The sequence below is a fragment of the Nilaparvata lugens genome, chromosome 1, assembly GCF_014356525.2.
Source record: "Nilaparvata lugens isolate BPH chromosome 1, ASM1435652v1, whole genome shotgun sequence".
NCBI lineage: Eukaryota > Metazoa > Arthropoda > Insecta > Hemiptera > Delphacidae > Nilaparvata > Nilaparvata lugens.
This window is the reverse complement of record NC_052504.1, coordinates 83,496,237-83,520,260: the sequence shown is the minus strand read 5'-3', so window position 1 is coordinate 83,520,260 and position 24,024 is coordinate 83,496,237. Positions and strand designations below refer to the sequence as shown.

Sequence of the window (24,024 nt, the reverse complement as noted above, 5' to 3'; positions counted from 1 at the left end):
TTTTAAAATGAGTAGCCACCCTGAATAAAAATTGATTTACTCTATAAGAGGTGAATCAAAAATATACTTTCATTTTTATGGATTATAATTAAAACTTTGTTTTAATAAGTCCTCAAGTACAGCGTTATAGTTCGATCGGGTCGCCGTCTAGGTGTCACCCCGACTACTTGTACCCTTGTAAAAATATACCACTACCGTCAAGTTGTCTCCCCGACTACTGGACCAAAGGTGCCAACTAGTCATGGTGGTGCAAGTAGACGGGGATCGCTCACGTCAACATGACACATTGCACGCTGGCGTCAAGGTGTCACCTAAAGAGCACCAGTTAGCACAACTTACACCCCCGCGGCGTAGGGAGGAGGGATCACGCAATTTTTTATTACTGTTTATGATACACATTTTGTTCAGTTATATTTTCCCGTCAGACGCATCGTTTACGAGTAAATTGAGCCTAATGCTAGGACAGTTCAGATATAGTAGTTTGGCTTCATTTTCCAACTTTCAAATGAGGAGCCAGCCGGAATTGTTTATTTCTTGTGGAGTGGAATCGAGGTGATAGCTTGTCGTGACCGTAGACGACTACCTACCTGTACCCTCGTGAAAATATACCATTGACGACAAGTTGTTACCCCGACTACTTGTCTCCTTTCTAAGGAGGTGCCAACTAGTCATGACCGTACTCGACAACTTGACACCTCGCACCCTCGTGTCAGGGTGTCCCCCCGACTAGTTGTCACCTCCTTAGAAAGGAGACAACTAGACGGGTATGGCTCACGTCTACTTGTCCCCTAAAAACCGGTTTTAAAAGGGGACAAGTAGTCGGGGTGGCACCTAGTCGCGTTCCCGTTCGATCATACAGGTTAGAACTGAACTCAAGTTTTTGCTCCTTGGGAAAGACGAACAATAATGAATTGGAAACTGCTTATTGTATCCATTATAAATAGTTTGCTGTCAAATATGCTGTATTCAGACAAACGTCGCTCTAGTAAGAAATCCGGCTTAGTAGTCATAGCCGTTGAACGAGAAAGTCAGGATTATGGGTTAATCATGGACCTTCTTGTGATGTGCCAATCATAGGATAATACAATGATAGATAATTTTTTAAAAATGATTGATGAGGGAATCGAAATAAATGATTAATAACAAACAACATAGTTATATACGCATTTTAATATTTAAAAATAATTCACTAATAAGATCTCAAACAACAGACTCAGATGGCTTGATGCGTAGAATGACAGGGACACTGGTGCAGGGCAGAATGCCCACCTCTGTGACGACGGCTGTCACCAGATCGGGAGGGGTCAGGTCGTACGCTAGGCTCAGTCGTTTCTCCTTTTGTTCTCTCTCAACACTGTCAAAAACATAATTGGCATCGTTGTGGACCTAGAAAAGGATAGTAACACCGGCTTTGTCGAATAATAGACAAGGATAGCAAAATCTAAGTTGATCAGATACTGTCATAACGTGGACCTCTCTATAGTGCTTGTTTTCTTCAATAAGGTGCGTACAGATATACGCGCCGCGAACATAAGCAATTCACTTTTAATCAGCTGACTATCTGTATTTTACAGAAACGGTAAGATACAGATATAAAAAGCTTAGCATCAGCTGATTTAAAAGTGAATTGCTCATGTTCGCGGCACGTAAATCTGTGCGCACCTATAGGATCAACCAATAAATCATAATTATGAAGAATCACATCTACGGTCAAGCCACACGAGGCGTTTTTTTAATCGACAGGACAGGAAGCTCATTCGATACGCCAACCTAATCAGCCAATCTGAGAGCTACCTGTCCTGTCTTGCTGACTGAAAAAACGCCTCGTGTGCCTTGGCCCTTATTTTCATGCTTGAAGCTGTTCTACTAGCTTTGTAGACTAGACTAGAAAGTAACAGTAAATATAAATACCGTAGCAAAATAGCATTTTGCACTATTGTGTGTTCTGGGAGCCAAGAGACGATAAACATGAGTGTGTGAGAATGAATCGTGGAACAACAAGACCGATTCACAGTAGCCACATAAATCGTTGTTGGACAAATGGATACTGACGTGCATAATCACAGAACATGATTCGGTGTGAATGAGAACATAGCACTGCTATTTACGAGTCTAGCAATAAACAGCTGATATGAGTGATCACTTTTATACACACAAGCGCAAACTTCATGTTATAGTTGTCTGCTTTCGATGAACAGACTAGATAATTCATCAAACCTTGAAAATGTGTTATTTTGTAATGTGAGCTGTTACCTCCAAGTTCGTTGTAGACGAAAGCGTCGGTCTGCACGCGTTCGGAGAACTTGTGCGTCTCACAGCAGACAAGGACGGCGACATTGTAGGAGCGTGCCAACAATGCCAGCTGCGATGTGCCCGCACGCGACACCACACATCCGTTCGCCAACAACGCATGCGCTCCAACTACTACTTTACTCGCCTGCAAATTTGAAAAAAAAAATGAAAAAAGGCTGTCACACTATGCAACATAATTGTAGCTATTTGAGCCCTACCTACAGATGTGGTCTCATTAGCTGATCCCTAGTTATTAGGTGCGAAAGTTGAAATGAGCCAACTCCACATGCCTGACTGCTGTATTCCAAATAATAATAAAATCACGGAGTGCTAGGCTGGTAACTCGAATAACTAGCAATAACTCAGCTGGTCGACTAAATCATATTCCTATGCATAGGATAGAGGTAAATAAGTCTAGGGATCAACTAGTGAGACCGTGACTGTAGCTGAATTTAGCTGGTGCTACTGTAGCTGACACATTGGCTACTTGACAGCTGCTACTTTGCTCGATTATAATATGTTTTATGAATGTTTAATACAAAATATTAATGCAATTGTGACCGATTGAAAAATGAATTTTCTTTTTTCATCAATCTTAACTATCAATCTCCCACTTAATGATTCAGGTCACGGTATATAGATGAAAATGTACCGTGATTCAGATGAAAGCAATGTTAAGAATCTTATAGAATATTGAGCTCAATGGTATTGAAATGTATTTAAAATTTTCTAAATAAGCGTTCACGGTAGCAGTCGGCTTGATCTTTTTATCTCTTAGAACGCTTAGCAAACTTATTTAAGCACAGAAATTCACATTCTATGATATTTCATTTAAAAGAAAATTATATTTTTAAAGCCAAATTGGTTTATAGTTATTCAATTTTTGAAATAATTTAATAGTGAAGCTAAATCAGCAACTTCAAGTAAAAATATTTTTGGAAGGAATATTTAAATTTTGAGAAAGTAATTGCCAGCTACATTAAATAGTTCATACAAAGGAATTTTCTCAAGAAGATACTATGAAAACTGTAGAAGTAATTTTAAAAAGAGTATGATTTTTTCAAAAATTTATTGTAAATAATTCAAGGTATATTTTCACAACAAATGATTTATTTTAATTTAATGTATAATTTCATAACTAAAAATATAGAATTATGTAAAGCATAGATTTAAGAAGTAGGGTAAAGATCTTAGCATTCGCTAGAAACTAAATTTGCCTTCAAAAATAGGCTACAATTATTCAGTTGAATAGATAATTGAATATTTTTATGATTGGATGAAATACAGCCATCATTCTTTCATTCATATAATATTAGACATACTTGTTGATCATGTTGATCTTGTCATCTTGTTCAAGTATTTTAATACAAATGCAAATACAAATAAATTTTATTTCCATTAATATACAAATAAACAATCTAATCAATAAAATGTACATAATATTCAAAAATACAATATATGAAATTTACTACAAATATAAATAAATTGAATTTTTTCGGAAATTAATTTACTCAACTATGGGAAACCCATGTTCTAGAGCAGGTGTAGTAGTAATACAATTAAATTTAGAGTGGGGGTGCAAATACATTGGGTAAGTGAGCTCACATATTGTTCGAAATTATGTTTTCTATATTATGTCTTCCAGTTGTTGTGATCCAGTTTTTAAAGGCGCATTTAAATTTTCTTGAGTTTTCTATTATCTTGATGTGCACAGGAAGTAAATTGTGGAGTTTTGGTGCTAGGTGGTTGAAGTGTCGTTGGTATGTTGCCTTCCCAGCCACGTTCGTGATAAGTAGGCTTCTATTTCTAGTGTTATGACAGTGGTTTCTATTAAGAAAGCTTTCTGGGTTCTTGTGCAGTCTGCAAATAATTTCTAGGGAGTAGAGTTGTCTTGCGTCCATCACACCAAACTCATTGTAGAGCTGGTCTGATGGATAACGAGGTGGCTTCTGCTTAATTATTTTAATTATTAGTTTTTGCACTTTTATAATGGGGCCGAGGTGAACGTAGTTTGTTCCTCCCCATCCTACAATTCCATAGGCAAGCAAAGACTGAACTAAGGAATAGTAGACCATCTTCATGCACTTCTCATCTATAATTGTTCTCAGCATTTTGAACTTGAATATTATTTTTGTTAACTTCTTGCAGAGGCAATTTATATGATGATCCCAGCGTAGAAAAGAATCTAGTATAATGCCGAGGTATTTTATTGATGGTTTTCTGCGGATAGCGAATGAGTGAAATATTCCACAATAATTGGTGTTACTTCATGGCTCAACTTGACTTAATGAAGTATACTCGAATATTAATAAACATATTGGAACTGTTGAGGAAAGAATAGTTTCTTAAGCCTTTGCAATATCCATGTTTTATAAAGTTTGTTTTATTAATTCCATTAGCCCTCAATTATTTTTCAAGCCAACTCCAAATTATATTATTAATGCTTAGTTATTTACAACTTTGTCAATACAACTGCACAGGTAACCATAATTTTCCAAGAGATTGCAAAATGCACATTGAACATGATCGACCCCTCACTGTCTTAAATCAGGAGTTGTATTTCAGAATATTTTTCCATGTTAGTCAATATATAAAAATTTAAATGTATTGAATTGGAAAAATAAATTTCAATTTTTAAATGAAACTATAGAGAAAATTATCAGGAATAATGTATGGTGGACATGAAGTACAACTTGTTAGGGGGGAGGGGCTTGAGAGCTTGGGGATTTGAGGACTTGAACTGGGGAATTCAGTCACACAAGGTTTCTGGTTAACTTTTGATATTAATTAGTACCAATGCCATTATGAAAGCTTTTAAACTAATACCGTTTCAGAAAGTTCAAATTTGGATATTTGATTAGTTCATGCATGCAATTAGCTAATGAAATATTACTATCAAGTCAATAACTGTAGTAAGTGTAACAAAAGTAGAGAATTCAAATTTGATTAATTGATAGTTCATGCAACCAGCAAAATTGCCGGACAGGTTAGCCGAGACGACTAAAGCTGTGACGATTCGCACACAAAAGTGACAGTGAAAATATAATTCCCATGATTTCTAATGGTATTATTCATACTCACTCGGCTGGGCTGAGTGGAAATAGTTCAATTATAACTAGTGAGAATTATATTTTCACTGTCACTGTTGTGTGCGAATCCAGCTTGAGGCGTTGCGTTCGAATCCCGCCGGTAGGCATGGACGTTTAATCATCTCATCAAATCACTGAGTGCCGGTTGCACAAAAGCCGCTTAAATTTCGACCGTGATTAATTTCACGAGAACCAATCAGAGAATCAGTCATTTCTAAAAGGTCTTCTCTGATTGGTATTCGTGAAATTAATCACGGTTAAAATTTAAGCGGCTTTTGTGCTACCGGCACTCAGTGATTTGATGAGATGATTAAATGTCCATGCCTACCGGCGGGATTCGAACGCAACGCCTCAAGCTGGATTCGCACACAACAGTGACAGTGAAAATATAATTCTCACTAGTTATAATTGAACTATTTCCACTCAGCCAAGCCGAGTGAGTATGAATAATACCATTAGAAATCATGGGAATCAGTCATTTCTAAAAGGTCTTCTCTGATTGGTTTTCGTGAAATTAATCACGGTTAAAATTTAAGCGGCTTTTGTGCTACCGGCACTTAGTGATTTGATGAGATTATCAAACGGCCATGCCTACCGGCGGGATTCGAACGCAACGCCTTACGAATTTCACGAGAACCAATAAGAGAAGCAGTCTTTTCTAAAAGGTCTTCTCTGATTGGATCTCGTGAAATTAATCACGGTTAAAATTTAAGCGGCTTTTGTGCTACCGGCACTTAGTGATTTGATGAGATGATCAAACGGCCATGCCTACCGGCGGGATTCGAACACAACGCCTTACGAATTTCACGAGAACCAATAAGAGAAGCAGTATTTTCTAAAAGGTCTTCTCTGATTGGTTCTCGTGAAATTAATCACGGTTAAAACTTAACCGGCTTTTGTGCAACCGGGCCTAAAGCTGAAAGCTCATAAAAATAATGAAAAACAAGAGAAATATCCTCTTAATAAAAATAATCATTATTTTTATCAAGTTGTTGTGCTAGTTGAAAATAACTTTTCAAGGTCGTCAGTTGATTCTATGGTCACAGCTTGCAATCACCATGGAAATCCCATGAGGATGAATTGTTGTTACTTCATCATGCAAATTCTCTGAGGGGCAAACAGTCGCTTACGTAATGAGCTTCCAGAAGTATAAAATTCAGTGAAGGCTCAACTCACACTTACGCGACTCAGGTCGAGAAGATACTCGACTCGAGAGCATGTGTTTCCAAATGGTGACACTCAGACCAGTCGATTCTAGTCTCCGCGACGTCACCATTCGAAAGCACATGCTCTCAACTAGAGTCGAGTCTCTTCTCGGCCTGAGTCGCGTAAGTTTGAGTTGAGCCTTAGTGTCACGATTGTTCATTCGTCAGTAGTTCAGCAAGGGCTTGCCACATTATAATAGAAGAACGTTTCAAAACTACATTCATCGTGCTATTACTAGTCATGGTTGTGTGTGTTTCTCGAAATTTACATAGGAGACGAGAAAGAAAGATTGATAGAAGGTCAACACCCATTGAAAGAGGTTTTTGGAAATTCGTCAATTGATAGGTTCAAATACATCGGTGTTCTTGGCAGACACTGGATCGAGCGTTTATTCTGGCGCATAGTTTTTAAAAGTTTCATCATCTCGTTATTTGAATTTTTCATATAAGAATGTCTCTTTGGCGAGAAATCCCGATGACAATAGGAGTGGCGAATACTAAGCTTTCTACCTAAACTACCAGCTTGAGCTGAAACAATTTATGGTTCAAATGATAGTAGAAGCTGGCAGTGTAGATATGGTATTGGGGAAACTAGTGACTTCATTGTGGTTTCTGAACGTTGAGACATTTTCATTTGGAACGAGACGATGAATCTTATTAAAACTATCCACCAGAATAAACATTCAATCTGGTGTCTTTCAGGATGGCATATGTATTAAATCATCAAGAATTATGCATTTTCACAAAAAATTACGATTGGCCTTTGATCTCCTTCTGTCTCTTCTTCTATGTAGAATATTAGAAAAATTCATGTTCATGGCAGTTAGAAACAGAGTCTGAATAGAATTTTAATCGTGAGAGAGTTCACGACTTTTTAAAATCGTGACGATGACTTACTAGAAGCTTGACTGGTGAATCGCTGTGACTGTCAAGACTGTGACATGAGCTTTCAAATTACAAAAATGAGCCTCAAATTGTTATAGCAGACGATGGCAATGTAAATATTTGCAGGGGAGTATTCGCTTCTTCAATTGTCATGGGATTTCTCGCCATTCAGACATTTTTATTTGGAAAAAATCAAATGATGAAATTCATTAAACCTATACACCAGAATAAAAGCTCAATCCAATGTCTGCTGGGATCGACAATGTATTTAAATCCATGTATCGATGTTTTTTCCAAAAAATCTTCCAATTGTTGACCTTTCTTTTCCTCCTCTCTCTCCTCCTTCCTCGTACTCGTTCTCTAAATGTGAGTATTTAGAAGCAGACACTTCCATGACTGTTAGGAACATGATAATCTTAGTTTTGCTTCGTTCTACTAATATAATGTACCAAGTCTTCGCCGAACTACTGACGAATCAAAAAACTTATTTTTGAATTTAATTCTTCAGATTGCTCATTACTGTAGCGTGTTTTATCATTTTCATTTATCTGTTTTGTTATCGGTTCATTGATTTCTATCAATCAAGTGACTTGAAATCCTCCATACCACTCAAGGTGGCAAAGATGAGATTCATGTTATTAAAAATCGATACCTTTGTAATATAAAGCCATAATGGCATTGATTCATTCATTCAATACCATTTAAAACTCTTATCAACAAAAGAACATTGAAATTTGAATTTAGCCATCTATGCGAGTACTGAAAATAGATTTTGAAAGTTCATTGGCTATTTACATAGCCACCTCTAATACCTCTGTATTAGAGGTGGCTATGCTATTTACAATGCCCTACAATGTTCTATTGTATGGAAGATTGAATGGATAATGATGGTAATTCTATGAAACTAATAATTGATATTGAGTAATAAAAATAGAATGTTCATCTACTAAGTACTCAGTATTAATCTAGAATTAAATGGTTTTCATAGAATGACAGACGCGTGATATCGTGTGGAAAGGACCGGCTAATCATCTCAAAGCTAGAGAGACCCCCGACTTGGTGGTAAATACTATTTTTCCTATGTAGATGCAAAATACATTGTCCCCAGTAAAAAAAGACACAAAATGTATCGTTTAATAAATGTTAGTTTAAAGTTTGAATCTTCTAAATGTTGCGGTCACCGTTGGAACAGGCCTGACAACTGAGTTGAAGTGAAGAATTGTGCGACATTCCTCTCTCATGACAAAGCTGGTGGCTGAAATGAGGCAGAACTGGTGGCCAAAACTGAGTTGAAATGAAGAATGCGACCCACCTCTCTCATGACAAAACTGGCGGCTGAAATGGGCACATAGCTGCATGTGAGGCCTTCTTTCACCAGCCGCTTCAGCATTTCGCGGCCCTCGAACCAGGGCGCGCCGTCCGCTACAATCACCGAGAACTTAGTGCCGCTTTTGTGACTTTCTGTCAAGATTCTGCGTACAAGTGACGAGCTACAAACAAATTGCACGTTAAAGGCTGAGTTTAAAAGACAGATACACAAATATGTTGATGTATCCAATGATACAAAGTTCATTGTATCAAATGATCCATTGAATGGATTCAAATAAATGATCCTTCGAAAATATTTATTTAATGCAAGCATATTCAATTCAATTCAATTTATTTCACCAAAACACAAAAACAGTAAAAAGATGTGACAATCAGAAAAAAACAACAATTATTATTCTAAATATCTATATCATCTATCTGTAAAATACGGCTGGAGGTGAAGAACTACTGGCATAAGTGAAACACTTGTTCGCCAGTAGGAGTAGAGATTTAACTGTTTCTAAATCTTAAGCTAATAATTTAAAATGGAATCTTTTTATTCAAACAATGGTAAGTATATTTAAAATAAATGCTATTAATTGTGAATTAGTCCCGACAATAATGAATAGTTTTAAAATGAATGAATAGTTCTATGAGTCAAATTGATTCTTGAAAATGAGCTTCTATGTTTATTGAAATATTTAAATATGCTAAGCACATAGAGTTGACGGATTGACATGACTCTCAATTCACTGAATGCAATTTTTGAAGGGAACAATCTGGGTTTATTTAATATGGTTTTTATGATCATTTTCTGTATAATGAATAGTGGTAACAAAATATTCAATATTCACAATTTCAGAATATATGTAAAACTACAATACGCACAGTGGTAAGGTATGGAAGTGAAGTGTGAATATTATCATCCAAGGCTGCAGCAAATCTAGACCGCTGGGAAAGGAAAATGATGCGTAGAATATATGGACCTGTGTGTAATGAGGGTGTCTGGCGAATAAGAAACAACAATGAATCAGCTGCACTCTATAAAGAGCCGCCCCTGTCTGTATATGTCAGACTGAGCCGCTTAAGATGTGGAGCGGATGCCAAACACTCGGTCTCCCAGAAAAATATATATGGGACAACCGGGAGGCAGAAGACCGGTGGGAAAGCCAATACTGAGATGGGTGGATGGCATCTCAGAGGATGCAGCAGAACTTCTTCGCATCAGGAATTGGAGAAGGAAGGCAAGAGATCCTGATGGATGGAGGCGCAGTATTGAGGAGGCCTGGGCTGTAGTGTCATCGAAGAAGAAGAAAAAGATTATTCACAATTGAACGGAAAAACTAGATCAATGCTATTCAAAAAATTTTTGTTCAACGATTGTGCATTATCTAGCAATTGAATAATTTTAATATCCTTTCGGAAATGAATAGCTTTTCATTTCACATGATTACCAGGTTTCTTATAAAACTGTGAATAAATTATTTCAATTTTTTTAAAGATTAAGTTTACAACCTCTACTATTGGATTAGTCACGGTATTGAAATAAGATTACTTGAGTAAGGAAATGTTGTCTTCAGAGCTGCATCAATGGAAGATTTAATAGTCAGGGATATTAATATTTGACTTTTTAGTCAGGTGACTCCGGTGATATCGGATGGGCAAGTTAAATTGTCGGTCTCGGCTGAAGTATGGGCTGATTGAGGGCTCAAATGATACATTCAGGCGAGGTGGGACTCCCCACCAACAAAAAGCCATACGAATTTATTTTACTATTACAAGATCTAGTCAAACAATAAAAAGTAGACACATAACAGAATAAATACAACAAGAAAATAACAATACAATCATTATAATCGGATGAGTAGTAAATCAATGAATGTGCGTCTTACCAGCCATAAGTCAATATTACATCGCCGTCTGTTATTTTCTTCTGCACAGTGTTGCTTATTGCTTCGCCGGCTACGTCAATCTGCTCTCTCACGTACGTATCGATTACATCGTACAATTTTTGTTTTGCCTGAAAATTATAATTGCAGTACAAAGTTTTTTAATGTTTCATGAATTCATTGCATAAGATATATTTATATACTCCCCAGATTATTAACACTATTTTCAACAGATAATCAACACAATCACCAACAAAATGCAACTAGTAAATATGGAGATGATTTTACTCGACTGAGAACTGAGTCATTTCCTATATATTAAACAGGTTTTTGTATGTTGTTAGAAGAATTTTTTTAAATCACATTCACTATCACTATTTGTCAGAATGGAATTATTTTGTTGATAATTAGCCTAATTAATTTACTTATTCAATATTGTAGGTTGTACGTCTACATGAATCAAACGTGCCAAACAGTGAGGGTCAGTATATGATCAAACTCTTCAGTAATCTTTGTTTGAACAAGGAGAGATTAGAAGAAGATTAATAAGTATCTTGAATTATAATCGATATCAGTTTCAAAAATGCAATTATTTAGTACTCATTTCAATTAGACGGGGTTTTCAAATCAGCATAGCTTTTTAAATATTTTTACTATGGTTTTGATGATGATTTTTACTATATTCTAGTAATAACCAGATTTCTTTACCTCATTCAATTTTCAGTCATCAGACTAATTTCAAAATTTGATAATTCATTAATTTATCTCTAACTAGCAGGTAACCCGTGCTTCGCAAGGGTCTTTCTTAAAACTTGACGAAATTAAATCTAGAATAATTCAAAATAGGCATATGTACAGTGAGTCAGTCATTCTATCAGGGCTCGAATAATTTTGAAATTTAAATTAAATGAAAATGGAAGAATATAATTTCTTTATGTAAATAACAACACCTTCATTGAAAGACATATTAACTGCATGCGTTTTCATATTGCCGATACAGCATTGATGAAACTGTAGACGTTTATTTAGCATTTGTCTCAAAAATTGTTCTAGCTGAAAAATTAATAATCCATGCCACGTGTAGACCTAAACATTGCATCAGGAAAACGAAGTTTCAAAACTATGTTTTTCAGGTAGAAAGCAATAGAGAAACAGATTTTTTTAAATTTCGACCATATGATTTGGTGATTTTTTAATGAAATCGAATGTACCATTAATGAAATTTAAACATTAATTCTGAAAAATCTAGAAGGAAAATTAAAATTTGGGCTTCCAGGTGCACGAGATTGATATTTTAAGAATCTATGTGCAAAATTTGGAGATCTGAATCATTCCCGTTTTTCCGGTATGCAATCCACAAGTTGACATGTTTTGATGCGAACAAACGAACACACGAACAAAGACAACCCTACTCTCTCTTATTATATAGATAACTAAGTAGACATACTATTTTACACGTATTTTACTTATTATGTTATATTGTATTATGAAGTTGGGGTCTAATTCCTAAGAGAAGACTCCAACAGCGCGGCTACAGACACGCTGTATTAACGGCTGTAGTCTATTATATTATACTGTATATTATTGTACAAAGGACCTACAGTAATGCAGCTTTGCTCCAATTTTTCAAAATACTTGTATAACAAATATGCAGGTAGAAAAGAAGCCTGAAGCGTTTGAAACTGCAAAATATAATATGGGTCGATGGTATGCTATACCAGCAGGTCATTCATTTTACTTGAAATACAGTATCGAAATCATGTTTCATATGACAACCTTCCCACTCAAAAAAAAAATTAAGTTGGATTCAAGATGGCGGACCAAAATTTTGAAGCGCCAGAAAATTAGTTTTTTATACAAATAGGATCCCCAATAAATCATAATGTCAAGTTATCCTTGTAACAGAAATATTAAGCTGTTTCCATACTTTCCACCAACCCTTTATATCTTCATTATACAATATTATTGAATCATCACTTATAGGTCCTTTAAAAAGAATATCTAAAATATCGACTACGAGAAAATTGATACCTTTTAAAATTAAAATTAGAATGTGGTAAACTTGTATCATTTGCTGATGATACAGCTATAATTTTCGCGCGGAAAACTGGGATGATGCGTTCAGGGTTGCTGAAAGGGATATGTGTAAAATTAAAAAATGGCTGGAATTGAACACTCTGAGTTTGAATGTTCAAAAAACTAAATATGTCTCATTCTCAGCAAATGCAGCAGGAAAGCCTAGTATTTATTTAAAAATTAAACTTCACTCTGAGTGCACAGACAAGAATCTCTGCGTTTGTCCAAGTATTGAAAATGTAAGTAACCTAAAATATCTAGGGATAATTATTGACGAATACCTGAAATGGCATTTTCATTTAGCTTATTTATGTAAAAAACTCAAATATATTTCTTTCAAATTCTATAAAATTAACAAAATACTCAAACTTCAGGATTTAAAAACAGTATATTTTGCTTTGGTGCAATCCATATTAGAATATGGGATAACAATCTGGGGTGGGGCTTTCGATAGTCATTTAAATAACTTATTCATCACTCAAAAGTGTATTATTAAAACAATATTGAATAAACATCGATTGCATCCAAATAATCTGCTATTTGAAGAATTTAATGTGATGACTGTAAGGCAATTGTACTTGAAAAATTTAGCAAAATATATTATTAAGTATAAAAACAAATTTTTATTAAATGATATAGTTCAATATGATTTTAGACCAAATACAACCTATAAATATAAAATTTATAAAACAAAACTAACAGTAGTTAGAAGACAGCTCATTTATATAAGTACAAGATTCATAAATGAATTGCCTTTTGATCTGGAAGCAAAAATTAATTACAAAATACTAAAAAATTGGATAAGAGAAAACTATTTCTTTTCAATTGAAAGCATTATCTAATTTTTTAAAAACATATTTTAAAGCGTGGATTATTTTTTTCTCTACTATTGTATAAAACTAGGAAACAACCAATGTAACAGATTTATTCAAGCACAATTAGCTGATTGCAACTCTCACCAGCGGGCAAGGCTTGATTCCTTTTGCTGGTGATGCCGGATTACCATTGAGAAGTATCTAATTATGATTTTGGTATTATTTATGCTTAATTTTTATTTTATTATTTTATACTTTTGATTATAAAATTATGTATTCTCTTTTATTATGTTTTGAATGCCTATGTATTTATTGTATGGCAAATAAATTATTTGATTTGATTTGATAATACTTGGCATTTATAACTTGAACAATTCGTCATAGTGTACGATGGTATTAAAACGGAGTGAGTAGAACTTGTAATGATTTTTTGTGGGGAAGTTGGGAAATTATTCTTATCAACCTGTTTATTGCAAATCAACTCATTCATCAAAACCATCATTCTCATCTACAATCTTAACCATTCTAAACTTGGAAAACTTATAATAATAGTAATAGACGAATGGTATTAAATCTCTTATTAATATATTTGTTGCAAATTTAACTCACTCACCCCAACATTATTATTTTAATTGAAACTAACCTTAATCGTGCTAAACATGGTATAGTTATGTGAGAATAATAGACGAATGACTTTAAAACTAAGTGAATAGAATATGCTAAACTTCAAAATACGTTGCGAGTTGCAAGATAGTGACCTGCAAATCGGAGAGTGTGTTGGGTATCTGAGTGAGATGGCGCTTAATGTGCCTGACGGCGTTGACCATGGAGACGGAGGCGGGGCGACACTGGTCCAGGTAGGCCAGCGACCGAGCCACCACACTCTCCACTCCTCGAGCAAACTCTTGTTTCGACGGCGTGCAATAATCGCTCAACATCTGCAACACAACAAGCAGCAAAGTTTCGTAGAAGCAAGATCCAAGTTTATTACAGTAGCAAGACTGATGCCAGGTTTCACAAAGCTCAGTCATGATGGTCAAATCAGGCCACTACCTCCGTAAACAAAGCCGTAGTGCATTCGTGTGACGTCAGCACAGGTTGGGCTCCTACACCAATAAAAGCACTAGCTTATATAGATCAGCTGAAATCAATATTTTTTTGTTGTGGACACCTACCTGTGTTGACGTCACACGAATGCACTACGGCTTTGTTTACGGAGGTAGTGATCAGGCACGGTTCACTAGAACATATGATTTTTATGGCGATAGTCACTATTGATGATTCCAGTGCACACTTGTAAAGCGAACCCGATTTGACCATTTTTCAAATGTCTTGATCGAGCTTAGTGGAACCGGGCCTTTATTCTTAAGTGAATAAAACAGGATTTTTAATATTATAAATATTATACTAATAGGTAACTATAATAAAACAATTATTGTAAAATGAACAATTTTAGAAAATGAACTTACTTTTTTTAATGCATACAGCAGAGCAACGCATCGAGCATTTGATCCACAAACTATTCTACTTTCATACTGAATTCCCAGCTTGATGATTGCTGGATGTAGATTTTCACTAGAACAAAAATTAAAGTCAATTAGGTCAATTGAATAAAAGCTAGAAATGGCTAGTTCTAAGTAATTTTCAATGAAATACTAGGATTCGAATCAGCTGTACTAGTAGTTCTGTGAACAGTAGACCTCACGCAATATTATCATCCACAAGTACCTGATTGAAACTATAGACCTTATGGAAATGCAGCAATAGACTGGCTTCTTCACACATCTGTGTCAGCTGATTTATGATGAATAATCCTTTAGTCTGATTTTACTTTCCTTGCCGATTACCATAGGTAAGGAAAGTATTGCTTTCCGAAAAAAATTAAGGTACCCCAATTTATAAATTTCTATACGTTTCAAGGTCCCCTGAGTCCGAAAAAGTGGTTTTTGGGTATTGGTCTGTATGTGTGTGTGTGTGTGTGTGTGTGTATGAGTGTATGTGCGTCTGTGTACACGATATCTCATCTCCCAGTTAACGGAATGACTTGAAATTTGGAACGTAAGGTCCTTACAATATAAGGATCCGACACGAACAATTTCGATCTGATGCAATTCAAGATAGCGGCTAAATGGCAAAAATGTCGTCAAAAACAGGGTTTTTCGCGATTTTCTCGAGAACGGCTCCAACGATTTTGAATAAACAATTTTGAAAAACATAGTAAAAACATGTAAAATTCAAGTCAAAGTTTAGCTGATTTTAAATCCCCCATTAACTGAAATGAGTAATAAATAACCTAATTGAATTTTTGAAACTGATATCGATTCTAATTTAAGATACTTACTAATCTTCTTTTAATCTTTCCTTGTTCAAACGAAGATGACTGAAGAGTTTGATCATATACTGACCCTCACTGTTTGGCACGTTTGATTCATGCAGTCGTACAACCTACAATATTGAATAAGTAAATTAATTAGGCTAATTATGGACAAAATAATTCCATTCTGACAAATAGTGATAGTGAATGTGATTTAAAAAAATTCTTCTTACAACATAATACAAAAACCAATCATCACATAAGATTAAAGATAGGTAATAGGAATAACAATAGCTTTAGTGGCCTGAAATTTAAAAATGCTATGGTTCATTTGTCAGTGAGGGACAAATTCACTTGCAATATTTAATTAATAACAACATTGACTGTAATGCTTGATCCACTAGTATCTTCATTTCCAAAACAAAAATTTATCAGGCCTACAGCAATAAATTTTCATTGTTATTTTATAATAAACGCAAATTGTTGAGGCGGGTGATGGTGGCACAATCTCTGAGTGAATTGTTAAATTGCATATTTTATTCTAAATATTGGAGATGTGTCAATCATAAGACAATTTTTAAATCAGTTTTTATTTATGTTTTAGAGAAAAACAAACAAATACTCCTCACTTGTACAATCACAACGGTTTAGTAAAGGCTTGAATTGTTGCTTGAGATGTTGATGTCCATTCCAAATTATTCAGTTCGAATGAAATATATGACATAATTTGAAAAATCTTGAAAAAATGTTTAATGAGAAATCAGGTTATGATGACATTATAATGTAAACAAACTCAAAGCAGACAAACTGTTTGAACATTTTTACTGCTTGAAATTTACCAATTTCACTCATAGATGGAGCCACCATCACCCGCCTCTCACAAGGTCTATAAATACAGGTCATGACACAATAATTATTCCATGATGCATTGCAATTATTTTATGGGGTTCTAGTTTACCCAAAGACCTTAAAGAGATATCTTTGCATCTTTAAGGTCTTTGAGTTCACCAATTTTTAAATTATCAGCTGTTATTATCATAGATTGAACAACATGATGTGTTATATTGTTCAAGGAATATTGCTTGGCTTTGAATTATAAAATAAATTCTTTCCACAGAACAGAATAATATTTAGATTCCAACTAGGAACTGAATTTTTAGATTTAATTGATTGGGAACTTTAAACTGTTTTTAAAAGATAAGCCTTTTGTCACTATGCCTTATGAATCATAAAAAGTTACAAGAATAGGAACAATCTTTAATAATAAAAAATGAATTATTGAACCATTTATTATTGCAATTTCATTATTAAAAAACCAAAAAACCTGAATTTACAGATAATCTGAACCAGAATATTGTTTTTAAAAAGCATAATGCATGATTTTGTTATGAGCAGATTGGAATATTTCAAATGTACCGCCACAAAGACCCCACATAATGGCCGCTCCATAAGGAACACGAGTGTCATGACCTGTATTTATGGACCTTGGCCTCTCCAATTCGCGTTTACTATAGTAAACGAGATAATATGTATTTATTTTGAAATATAGACTAATTACAGAAAAATTATCAATTAATTTCGTTTTAAACAACACACAGTCAGTGAGGTAATTTTGCTAAAACTACCACAGAGTAGTTGTGTGTTAGGTCTAGGTCCAAGTCACCACGTGGATAGATTTTCTGCGATTATTTACACTGAACTAGACTGCTATGTTGTTTAAAGTGATCAAATTGATTTATTAACTAGCAGTTCATGAAGAACTGAATTGTTTGTAATAAAGTGAAATTTAAGATTACAAAAATTTATTGAAATATTTCAATTTCACTCTTACTCACCTTCTCTTTAACAGTTTCTACTGCTGCCTTGACTTGTTTTTCTATCTTCTCCTCGGTTTTCTTGGCTTGGTCAGGATCAGCTGCCTTGGATGCTGCCTTTGCTGCTCTCTGTGCTTCCTAAATAGTTTACAAAATCGCATTATTACTAAAATATTTAATCTCAATTATGAAAATTAATTATTTATCATTGAAAAATATATTTTCTTGACAAATAAAATATAATCGATTATTTTAAACAAGAATGAACAGTTAATATTACATCAGAGATATACCGGTATCAACTATCTTCTATAGAAGGCAGTGGTAAGGCAGAGAGTCGGCAACGCTGTTTCTCCTATCTTTCTCCACTGCCATTATAGCGTGGACTTCACTATTATAAAGGAATATTCTGTCAGAAAGATCAATACTGAACGAAATGCTTAATGTTCTTGTTCAATTTTGTTTGTTCTAAATATTTGTTAAATTTTACTTTTCAATGTTGTTTGTGACTTGTACTTCATACTTGAAACTTTTATTTACTTTACTTTTTGAAACTCCATTTCAAACCATGGCATCTGATGAATAAATTAGATGGAAGCTAAATAGCCTTTTTAAATTACAAGAAATATTGAAAAATCTAAGAAAAAAGTTGAATGGAATCAGGAGAAATTGTATTATTCAATGACAAATTAAATTCAATATTCAACAAAATTGATACTGAGTACCACAACTAATTTGGATTTTATTTAGTCAATGAAAATAGATAATTGAAAATTTAAAATCTGTAATGCTAAAGATAACATGTTGTTGATCAGGATAATTTTAGAATGTAGGATCCTCTCAATCGAGAAGGGACAGTAGAATATAACTCACAAAAATGTCAAATCTGCTTCTACTACAGTACTACTAATAGGGTATGATCACATTGGATGCGAGTAAGTGCATGAGCAGAAAAAAAATCTGGAAAGAGACATTGAAAAACGTTATGACTTGTCTGTAGCTGCTCACACTGAACGCAACCAGCAAGTGCATGCGTTCAGTGTGAGTGTTCCTATTGCTCTTCCCAGACTTTGATTCTCATCTGCGCACTTGGTCATGCATGATCACGCGTGCACTTGCACATATACGATACGTATCCAATGTTATCATACCCTAACTAAAGTCCGTTCATCGGAAGAAGAGATAACAACAAAACGTTTGCACTAATGTAATTATACCAGATATTAATTGCTGATATTAGTCATTGCCTTTATACTTGTAATAAAATATCTACGTTATGTTGTTGTCTCTCCTTTCGACGAACAGACTATAGTTTTGCATATTTACGTCAATTGTCACAAATGCACAACAAATTATTCACAACGAAATCGAATAATTTGCTTACCTGCTTAGCTCTCCTCTCAGCTTTCAGCTCGGCTTTACTCTTCTCTGTGGGTGGTTCAGACTTTTTCACCTCTTCGATTTTCAAAGGTACATCTTTCTTCGTTTCTGGTACTTGGTGGTTTATGAGCTGCGCAAGGTTTCGTTTCATATGCATGGCCGTTCCATCCACGACATCCGACACTCGACTCGGCACTGTGCTTGTCTCTTGAATTACCTTAGTTGCATCTTCAGTGGCAGCTACCTCATTTTGAGAAGTTGGTATCTTTGTGTCCTTCTCGGCACATTGAGCAGGTTTATTGGCACTATCAACGGGAACATCAGCTGATTTCGGCTTTGACTTGGCAGCCTTGGCGGCAGCTTTTGCTGCTTTTTTGGCCTCTCGTTCGGCCATCACCTCTTCCCTCGACTTTGTATTCATGTTTGCTGGCTTTTGATTCAGTTGGCTAACTTTTGGTTCAGCTGAAACTGGAGGTTTTTGATTGACTGGTGAGTCACTAACTCTAGATTGGTCTTGCCTCGTATCAGTCTCTACTTGAATTCTATCAACAATATGAGAAAAAGCAGGACTATCAAATAGCTTCTCTACAATTGCTAATCTCTCAGCAATTGCTGATGAGCCCTCCAACGACAAATTCTTGTCGATACTAGGATCAGAATTGATGGGAACGTTTCTCACCTCAGTGAGAGAACTAGGCCTATCTGGACCGCAATTCCCTTTTGATTTCTTCTCCTGCTTACCACCATCCAATCGTATCGATTCAGAAACCGTATTGATTTGTTTCTTGGAGTTTTCCGATCTAGACTTGTCACTCTGGATCGTATTTGGATTAGCACCAGCAGGTCTAATAGATTTTGATTTGTCACCACCACGAGAAATATCAATCACTTTTTTAGGAGAGTTCTTTTTCTCTGGAACAGATTTTTCAATATTCTCACTTTTTGATAGATTCTGTTTTATTCCGTTGGATGATGGATTTACAACGGGAGTGGAAGCTGAGTTCGGCTCTGTCAAAGCTTTGTCGGGAGCATCAGGCGACTTCAAGGGCTTTTTCTTCTTTTTTCTGAGACGTCGCTTCTTTGATTTACTCAATGGATTTGAATTTGTAGGGTCTGAGCTCGATGGACCGACACAGATGTTGGATGATTGCTGTGCCTTAGCACTACCATTCGTATTGATCTCTGTACTCATTAATTACGTTCCTTTCAATTCAACGTCCAAGATCCCCAAAGGAATCGTTTATTGTAATTGATCTGGATGATGAATTTAACGTTCTCGAGTGCTCTCCATTTTTACTCTGGTTTGATGATGTAATTCTGAAAAATACAGTCAATATGTTAAATACGAGTAAAATATTGAATCAATTATACAACATAGAGAAATTATGTTACATGAGATGGTTGATCATGCAAAGAGAGCCTAATAACCAAGTAGGCTAATCACAAATGACCATATTAGACTTCTTAATTCTACAAACTTGTCAAGGAAAGGTTAGGGAGAGGTTGCCAGACAGGCTAGCCAAGAAAACTGAGGCGTTGCACCCTTCAATCTGCTAGCACTACCTGGTAGTGGGTGTGAATCCCGTCAGTAAGGTTGGACGTTTGAAATTATCATTAACTCACCCACGCACTTACCATTACCCATGCACAAGCTAAGATCTCATGTGGGCATCTTTCATAATAAAAAAGTTGTAAAAACTAACCGATAGGGTATTATTCAAATATAACGATGTTAAAAGGACTAAGAATTTAACAGTAATGAAGAGTTAAATTGAAAGTGCGAAAGCAGAGTATCCTTTCATCATGTGAATGTATGAAAAAACCTCTAGTTAGGTAAATTAAATCGTGGTTTATCAATTTGATAAACAGGTTCCGTCTTTTATTGTTAATGTCTCTACCTGCTACCTGTTAATGGAGGAAATATATTATTTATTGGGACAATATTAAGTATTATTTGATCTGAATTAACTCAACCAGGATCCCTCATTAAAAACATTAGTCCTTAACCAATATGGAGAGTGATTCTTTAGTTCTTTTACGCTATTATAAGTGTATGGTATCGTAATTTAATCCTAATGAAGGTAAATGATGTTTTGTCGTACAAAGATGTTAGTCCTACTCAATCGGTACACACACACAGGAGTGATTATTGATTATCTTCGAGTTAGGTAACATTCTGTGTGGATTCCGGTCGTCTTTTGAACAGAATGTCTTTTACCATGGAACATAAATAAGGTGGAATGAGCCAAAGCATGTGTAGCCTTAATGAGTGGACATTTTAAGCATATTCTCCAATGACCTTCATCAACTGAGGAATGAGTAGTAGAATTACAATTCTTCTTTTTTATAAAACCACTATAAATTTTTATTACAACTGAATTTCCGTTACTTATAAATTACATTAAAAATTGGGTAACAGGACCAAAAAATCTTCCTGTAGAGGCTGCACCAATGAGTCATTCCTGAATCAATGATTTTATTAATTTGAGTCAACATAGAATAGCTTATAAGTGTCTGACTTGATGCTATAAGAATAATAGAAAAACATGACTAATAAAAAATCTAAGCCCAAAAGCTACCATGATTAACTTTTAGCAACAAGCCTGTTTACACGTACATTACATTAAGGGCCGTTTGCACAGTCAAAGCTTAAACTGAATTTAATCAGCTGGTGGCTTGAACTCAAAATGAAACACATTATAACAAACGAGACTTGATACGGATTTAATCCAGTTTAAAATGAAATTCAGTTTAACTGTCACTGTGCAAATAGCCCTTAATGTTTAATGTTTACATTAAATGGTTCTTTTCTCTTTCAAAGAGCAAAGAGGATCGAACCTTCATCGACCCCCTTCTCAATGCATCAATATATTCCCGCTTCTATACATCACTATTCATCATTAGAAATTCATTAGCTAGTAACTATAATTTATTTCATTGACAATCACAAATCATAATTATAATATATAATATGATTGGGAGAAGACAACAGGCATAGCCCAAAACTGACTTCTCCCAATTTTTTACAAATAAAAGTTTCAAAAAAGAATGAGGTTAAGATTTCACTTTTCACTTCAAAAAGTCCAATTTCCACTTCAAAAATAATGACTAAACTGAAAATTTAAAATTTTGATTTTTAAAAACTAATTAAAAACAAAAATACTTTACTCAAATCTCTATAAATTGGAAATTTTTGAGTAATTTAGCAAATTTTTGAGCCACTCCATGAAATAATAAATAAGTTAATTAGTTAGTAATTATAATAAATATGTTAAGTATTGGTTATCATTTCCATTATGTTCTTAGGGTTATGAAGGTGCCAATGACGAAAATGGAGCTCCTTTTTCTAGTTAGGAAACCAGAGATTTTACGGTGGGCTGGTTTGCGACAAACCATTTTATGCTTTAACCAGGACTGCTTCAACCAAGACAAACTCTATTCTTTTTCAGCCTTAGGAAAGGTGGGGGGGGGAGGATTGGACTGTGCTCCAGTGAGGCTTTTGGAGGACAGGAAACTGTCATGGAGTGAGCATATTGATGGTCTTCGTTGCAGGTTGAGCAGTGTGGTCTACCTGTTCAGGAACTTGAAGTGCCGTATTCCATGTCATGACCTAAAAATATGCTACTTATCTCTTTTTCATAGTGATATTTTGTATGGCCTCACTTGGTGGGGTGAAGTTGTGGATGTAGTACCGATCCTGCGGATTCCGAAAATGACATTAAGGGCTTTGTGTGTTGCCAATAGACTAGCGTACTTTGATCCTCTTTTCATTCAAGAGAGGATCATATCGATTTTCTCACTATACATAATGCATACACTCTGCGGGAAACATACAGTGCTTGCAACCATGCAGAGCTTACACACATATGAGACCTGGGGAAGATTGAGATTGGACGTGCCATATCAGACGCTGAGCAGAACGCAGATTGGCTGTGTCCATCTTTCAGCCAAGCTATGCAATATAATACTAGCTCCCTACATCAACTAGTTTATGAGACAGTTCTGTGGCGGGTTGAAACGTCCATTTTACTCACTATCTGACTTCTTTACGTTGAAGAGCAGCGTGTTTAGTATCTACTTTTGAAATTTTATTGTTTGAACCAATTTGCTTACTTTTGTTTTTATTTCCTGGCGTGTTCTTTTGCGGTCCACTTTGTGTATCAAGATTATGGACTAACAAATTACAAGATTTATGTAAGAATGTAATTGAAATATTGCATCATTTTATAGAATCAACAAAAGAGCAGATTGACAAAGAGATGACGAAATTTAAAAGTGGTGCAACGGAGCCTATACATTACAAAACAATATTAAAGAAAGCCAATAATTACAGGTAATTTTGAATTGGGACGTCAACTCTTTAAATAATCTGCAAGATTGCAGAATAGTAACTAAGTTAGGAAATTAAGATAACAGATTGCATGATATCACTGATGATAGGCAAAAACCATAGACCTACTATCTAATAAGCTAATTTCAACTATGGTGTAGTTCATTATTTGATCAAAAGTGAGTAGTGAGATAATATAATGAAAGTAAATTTAGAATTAGATCAATCTTAAAAATTGATTCCGTAAAATAAATAATGTGACATAACCTTACTATACTTTTGAAAAATGATCATTCAACAGTAAACTTGATGAGGAGTTTGTATACATTTCATGAATTAATTAAAAACTTTGATTTTAACTTACGATTAAACAATATGACTGGTTAGGAAAGATAAATCTGCAATTTGATAAACTTTATAACCTCTACAATACAGAATATCACTCACAGTATCCAAATTTCCAAAACGTATGATATTTTTCATGAAGCAGCTGTTCTACAAGTCTACCAAAATTACAGCCGTGAGTTTACCACTATGAATATTTTAATATTTTTTTGTATTTAAGTGAAAAAGCAATATTTAGGAGGAAATTGCGAATCTTTTAAAAAATTATTTCAAAACAAATCG

General features: G+C 34.9%; 1 protein-coding gene across 3 annotated transcripts; it reads right to left on the bottom strand.

Annotated features, from left to right (window-relative positions):
* Window positions 1-1,152: 1,152 nt before the first annotated feature.
* Window positions 1,153-23,896, bottom strand: LOC111058402 (translation initiation factor eIF-2B subunit delta). 3 transcript variants are annotated; one of them, XM_039445552.1, is made up of 10 exons: window positions 23,762-23,896; window positions 19,072-20,384; window positions 17,709-17,825; window positions 15,901-16,004; window positions 15,029-15,134; window positions 14,318-14,497; window positions 10,672-10,799; window positions 8,784-8,961; window positions 2,254-2,437; window positions 1,153-1,355 (listed from the first exon to the last, which is right to left on the bottom strand). In XM_039445552.1, exons 2-10 carry the CDS (start codon window positions 20,257-20,259, stop codon window positions 1,201-1,203), a joined length of 2,340 nt encoding a protein of 779 aa, XP_039301486.1. In that variant the 5' UTR covers window positions 20,260-20,384; window positions 23,762-23,896; the 3' UTR covers window positions 1,153-1,200. The 3 variants fall into 3 exon arrangements, with proteins under 3 accessions (XP_039301486.1, XP_039301492.1, XP_039301497.1); XM_039445558.1 differs by having other exon boundaries at window positions 23,665-23,842; XM_039445563.1 differs by having other exon boundaries at window positions 23,670-23,842.
* Between the last annotated feature and the right edge of the window lie 128 nt (window positions 23,897-24,024).

Coding starts and splice junctions, on each gene's coding strand:
- LOC111058402 (XM_039445552.1), bottom strand. CDS start 20,259: ATGAGTACAGAGATCAATACGAATGGTAGTGCTAAGGCACAGCAATCA. Junction 17,826..19,071: donor CTGAGAGGAGAGCTAAGCAG/GTAAGCAAATTA, acceptor TAAACTATTTAG/GAAGCACAGAGAGCAGCAAA. Junction 16,005..17,708: donor TAGAAACTGTTAAAGAGAAG/GTGAGTAAGAGT, acceptor TCAATATTGTAG/GTTGTACGACTGCATGAATC.